Source organism: Triticum dicoccoides, chromosome 3A, assembly GCF_002162155.2.
Source record: "Triticum dicoccoides isolate Atlit2015 ecotype Zavitan chromosome 3A, WEW_v2.0, whole genome shotgun sequence".
Classification (NCBI taxonomy): Eukaryota; Viridiplantae; Streptophyta; class Magnoliopsida; order Poales; family Poaceae; genus Triticum; species Triticum dicoccoides.
In genome coordinates, this window is record NC_041384.1 from 374,141,946 (window position 1) to 374,147,122 (window position 5,177).

Here is a 5,177-nt window from a genome sequence, read left to right on the forward strand (position 1 = left end):
GATTGATGGACCTTAAAGCTCATGCAATAATGTATGAACTTGTCAAAAGGTGCACATTCTAAATCAGTAGTAGTGCTTCTACATTAAATTATCCATCTTCGGATGGATCCGAGTCATAAGTACCAAAGTTTGGGGCGTGTGTTAGTATCCCTGTGACTTGGCATGTGCAGAAAATACACCATTTCTCTTTATTTGCATCTGTTCTTGACATTCTTTTGTCGTCTTGATACTTCATAAGTAATCTGACAAAGTCTAGGTAGTTTTTTTACTCTTTGTTGAATTCATTTTTTATTGTGATACAAAGGAAATAATGTAAATCATTAGGATTCTCCAAGAGTAAATCAGACACCTATCTTGCTTATAGTGTCCTCGCTAAATTTAAAAGCTTGGAAATGTAGATGCATGATCGTTTTGGTGAGGGATGGCATACGGATATGGTTCTTTTGGTTTTGCTACGCCATGATTGTTATTAGGCATGTATGTACAGTTCAGACTATTCTTTTACCGAGGCAATTTTGCAGATTTGATTCTATTTGATGTATTAAGTAAAATTTGCTCACTATCTTGAACTTCTAATTCCATTTGAATGCAGATTTGATTGTGTCTTGAAGTAACAAGGAAGAAGGGTCAGTTTATGTTATGCACTAAGCACAAAAAATGATGCCATTGAGAATAATTGATCTGCTATGAGTAAAAGGTCGGGTCATCCTATTCTTTGCTTTCTTTTATTTGTCATTCTTTTGGAATGCTTTTAAAATAAACTGTATTACTGCAGACTTTTACTGTCCGTTGTAAGTGCTATCGTTCTTTTTAGATGCTTAGGTGATATGACCAGTTTGTGTTATAGTCTCAATTGGTCTGTGCATTAACTTTGATCAGATATTGTTGTCCACTTCTCCTGATTTCTACCGACTTCCACTTAATTTGATTTCTACTGCATAAGTAATGGCACTAAGATGCAATACATGCAAAAATGATCCTGTCTTGTATGTCAGAAGTATGGATTGTTATATAATCATTGTGGTACTTGGTGTATTAGTTTGTGTGTCTCCATTAATATTTTGTCGGTTGGCCATATTTAGTTGCATTAGTTCTTCCAAACACAAACTTCATGTTAGGTGTTGCTTGCTATTTAGTTGCTTCAGTTCACTTGCGAAAATGATTGTGATTCCATTCGTTTCTTTATTTTGCAGAGAGCATTTGTACTGTTGAGTTTGATTTATTAATTCGATGGGGTACAGCCTGTTGGAGCTATGCAAGTGCTGATCATCATTTCTCAGGTACAACCACAACATCTTAATTCGCTAATTGTTCCTATTCTCTGCGTGGTTTGTTATGCCTCAAATCTTTACATCATTGTATTTTATAGTATGCATGCTTCATATAAAGGCTTGGTTGATCTTAATAAAATTTCGCTATCGATGTTCTATTCTTACATAGTTTTGTTCGAATTCTTCTTACATCGTTCAGTTTTGGTGTGTTGCCTGCTTATTCTTCTTAAATAGTTTAGTTTGAATTCTTTGCCTTGCTGATAGTATTTATATTGGCAGAGTAAAGAACTGAGCATTTGTCCTCTACGCACAAAAGCTAGATAGAGATTCTTTTGGTTGCTGCAGCGCATGCAATTCTATACGAGTATGTCACCAACTGGTTCAGATTGGATGAGTCCATGTACCATTGAGCTCTCAATGACTACTACGATAGCACCGGTAAGGTTCGTGCTTTTTGATTTCTCCTGTGCAGTTTCCCTATAACTGTGAGGAATCGAATTCCATCTGTGTATTGGTTGTCATTTTTACAGTTTGATATTAGAGCTTCATAGTAATTACAGTCTTTATTTTTATGATGAAGATTTGGTGGTGAATTCTATCTGTGGTTGACGTTGCTGTTGTTATATGTTGAGGTTTTAAGTGTTGATTGATGTCTTGTCAATTTGATAGATGCTCATAGATGTCTCCTTTGCCGTATGTGTGGTTATTGATTTGGCTCTAATATGTATATATACGCTGTGGTGAATATGTACAAATGGTTTAGGTACATGTGGTGCATGGTGCCTACTGCCAAACTAAAGTCGATCTCATCTTGTAATATTCGTAAAGCTGGAAGACAGAGATAACTAGGCCTGCAACACAAGGCAAAAGTAGATGCCTAATCACACCTTTTGGCTCCTATAGGAATGATGAAGAATTTTCTTGGGCACAAAATGTACACTAGGCTTGTCATATCGTCTAGAGTAGCATACTTTGAAGCTTATGTGAAGTTGTTCCCTTGTTCTAGCTTTGACAAATATGACTAACAAGCGGGTGAAATGACAAGTTTGAATTTGCTGTTATGTTATTTGCATCATTCAAGGGCTCGTGTCACTAATCTCATGCTAACCTTTAACCTTTAACATATGTTGAAAGCCAAAGATGGCACCAGAGAGATAGGAGGTGTGATTGGGAATAGGGTAGAAACAAGCATAGTACTAGCGTGGTACTTACATTTCAAACTAGATGTCTTTGATACCATACTTGATTTGTATATATAAGAGCATGTTTGTTTGATAATAACCTTCTTTTATACATCATCCACTTGCTCATTTTTGTTATCTATTTTGGTTGACCTGTATACCTAGAGGTATATCTTCTTCCTGAACATATGTCAACTATGTGATTTATCTACTTATTGTGGGATTTCACATCCAGGTTCAGCTGCTACCAACATAAATGTGGCTATGTTGGAAGATGATACAGGAAATGTTCATGCCGCTCTAAGCCATTTGCACGAAGTACTATTATTAGTAGTTACAGAAGCTGGCACTTACATGGGTGCATGTTGGTGCCTTCTAGAGATTAAGGTTCCTGTTTATCTAATGCAAATTTTGCTGCCTATATGGCGCAAGATTGCTTTGCAATTCTCTTGGACACTAGGATTGATTGTGTTGTTTGGTTCTGGTATCTAAGGATCTCTTGTGCTGAAACATTGCGGTGATTTGCCAAGTGTTTGTGGTTCTTTTTTACTTGTAAAGAAAACTTACGATAACAATTGTTAGTTCATTGGGGCACATGAACCACAGTGAACATTGGTTAAGATGAACACATTGACATAATGGCATTGATGTTTGATGTATGTATGTTTGTATGGTCCGCGATGGTGGCATGAAAAGTGAATCAAGTTGGTAGACAATCTGAGACGATGGCTGGTTAGATATTATGGAGATGGTCACTGTAGATGTGAAATTTAATCTGTAGTAATGGATGTGTCTGATTTAATACTGACAATGTCAGTATCATAGTGCTGTATGGAGTAGCAGAGGGAAATGTGTGGTGTAACATGTTGAGCGAGCCAGGATTTTCTGGTCTTTTGCTATTTCTAAATAAATTAGCTAATTTTATCTTGATTCTAAATTTCTAATACAGCTACATATGTACATATTGCTATGAGACTTCATATTGTCAATTTTCTTATTTTAGTTAAGTACTGCATTTTAGATGTGCACTGTGCTTGGAGCAACTAACACCACCAGGACCGTAAGATTTTATGATTTATACCAAAAACTGTTCCATGTTACTTGACAATAAATATGTATTTACTTATGTGAATATAGACACCCTAAAGGTGCAATGAGGTGCTTTAGCAAGGTAAGTGTGCCACAAGTACGCACTCAGGAGGCCCGCCAATGGCGGGCCCCAACCACTAGTATGGAATTATTGTATGGGGCCAGATGGGCCAGGGCGCTCGAATCTATACGCAGCAGCAACGTCCGTGATATGAGCTGTGGATGGAACGCGAAAGGAAATGCGTTTGTCGTTGCAACCTCTGCTCCTATATATGCGCACACCGGCCGGGCAATTATCTTAACAAATCAAGTGGATGAGTAATCGGGACCGTGCGTTCTTGTCGGCACAAGTTATATATGCGCAGATCCACCACGCGGCGCGCACGTCCGTGTAGGTCTCTTGGTTCTTGCTCCCGCCGGCATCCACCCTGGCTATTCCCAAAACTGATCTCATGTGCTGGCCCTGGCATGTCCGCGACCCCGTGGCACCCGCCGGAAACGGCGGAGTCCTCCTCGGGCTTGTCGTCCTCCTCGTCCTATCCCCCGGCGGCAGCAGCTCAGCATCCGGCGTGCTCCGCCTGCAAGCACCAGCGCCGAAAGTGCACGCCGGGGTGCCCGCTTGCGCCCTATTTCCCCGCGGACAAGCCCGGGAGCTTCCGCAACTCCCACCGCCTCTTCGGCATCAAAAACATACTCCGGTTCCTGACGAGAGCCGGCCCGGAGAAGCGGGACGATTGCATGAAATCCATACTGTACGAGGCCGACGCCCGTGCTTCCGATCCGGTGCTCGGCGCGTACGGCCTCTTACAGAGTCACCAGCGAGAGCTTGCCTTGGCGACGGCCGAACTCGTGGCCTTAAAGGAGCAGCTGGAGTTGCACGGGCACGCCGCGCAGCACCGCTCGGCGCCGGACGCTCTGGGCTTCCTCTCGCCGGTCCAGCAGTGGATGCCGCAGCCGCCGTCGATGTATCCGATACAGGAGGGGCAGCAGCAGCCGATCTACGGTAGCTACGTACTAACTGGTGCTGCGAAGATCGACGAGGACGCGACAATCGGCGTGAAGCTTGACGAGGACGATGTGATGCCAATGCAACATGATGATCATGCCGATGGCTGTACAACACATTACGGTAGATTAGAGCCGTCATCGTCGTCGAGCTACCGGTCTTCGGATACTTCGCCTCGCGGACTTCTGAACCGTCGCGCTTTAGGTTTAAAGTACAATCCTGGTTAATTTTCATTTTTATAGACAGATTGGCTGAGAGTTAGTAATCGTGTTGGCTTACATGGAAAAAAATGGAAAATGGAAAAAATGACAGAAAAAAGTTATTGTTTCCGGAAACAAAATTTCCCAAATTTGTCATTGGATTCATTTAGGATATATAGGGCGGCCTTGTGAACTATATATGTTCTGTTGCATCTACAAAATGCGCTTGTTTTCAATTTACATGGAAATAGACCGTGTTGGTTTCAAGATAGTTATACATTTTGTGTACTTTAGTATTGTGATGATTTGATGTTGATTCATTCACGTCGGATGACAGGAGAAGTAGATGCATTTACTGATGGCTTGTTATGCATATCATATTTTTCCTGGCCTGCTTATTTTGGCTCCTTTTTCTGGACTCTGGTAGCTT

At 41.3% G+C, this 5,177-nt stretch overlaps 1 protein-coding gene and 1 long non-coding RNA gene across 2 annotated transcripts; both read left to right on the plus strand.

The window, feature by feature from the left end:
- The first annotated feature begins 607 nt into the window (after nt 1-607).
- Nucleotides 608-3,003, plus strand: LOC119271573. Its single transcript, XR_005134617.1, has 4 exons — nt 608-697; nt 1,194-1,280; nt 1,551-1,709; nt 2,688-3,003. It is a non-coding gene; the product is annotated as an uncharacterized LOC119271573 (long non-coding RNA).
- A 1,006-nt stretch (nt 3,004-4,009) lies between these two features.
- Nucleotides 4,010-4,922, plus strand: LOC119272311 (protein LATERAL ORGAN BOUNDARIES-like). Its single transcript, XM_037553819.1, has one exon. It carries the CDS (start codon nt 4,010-4,012, stop codon nt 4,772-4,774), a length of 765 nt encoding a protein of 254 aa, XP_037409716.1. The 3' UTR covers nt 4,775-4,922.
- Nucleotides 4,923-5,177: the final 255 nt, after the last annotated feature.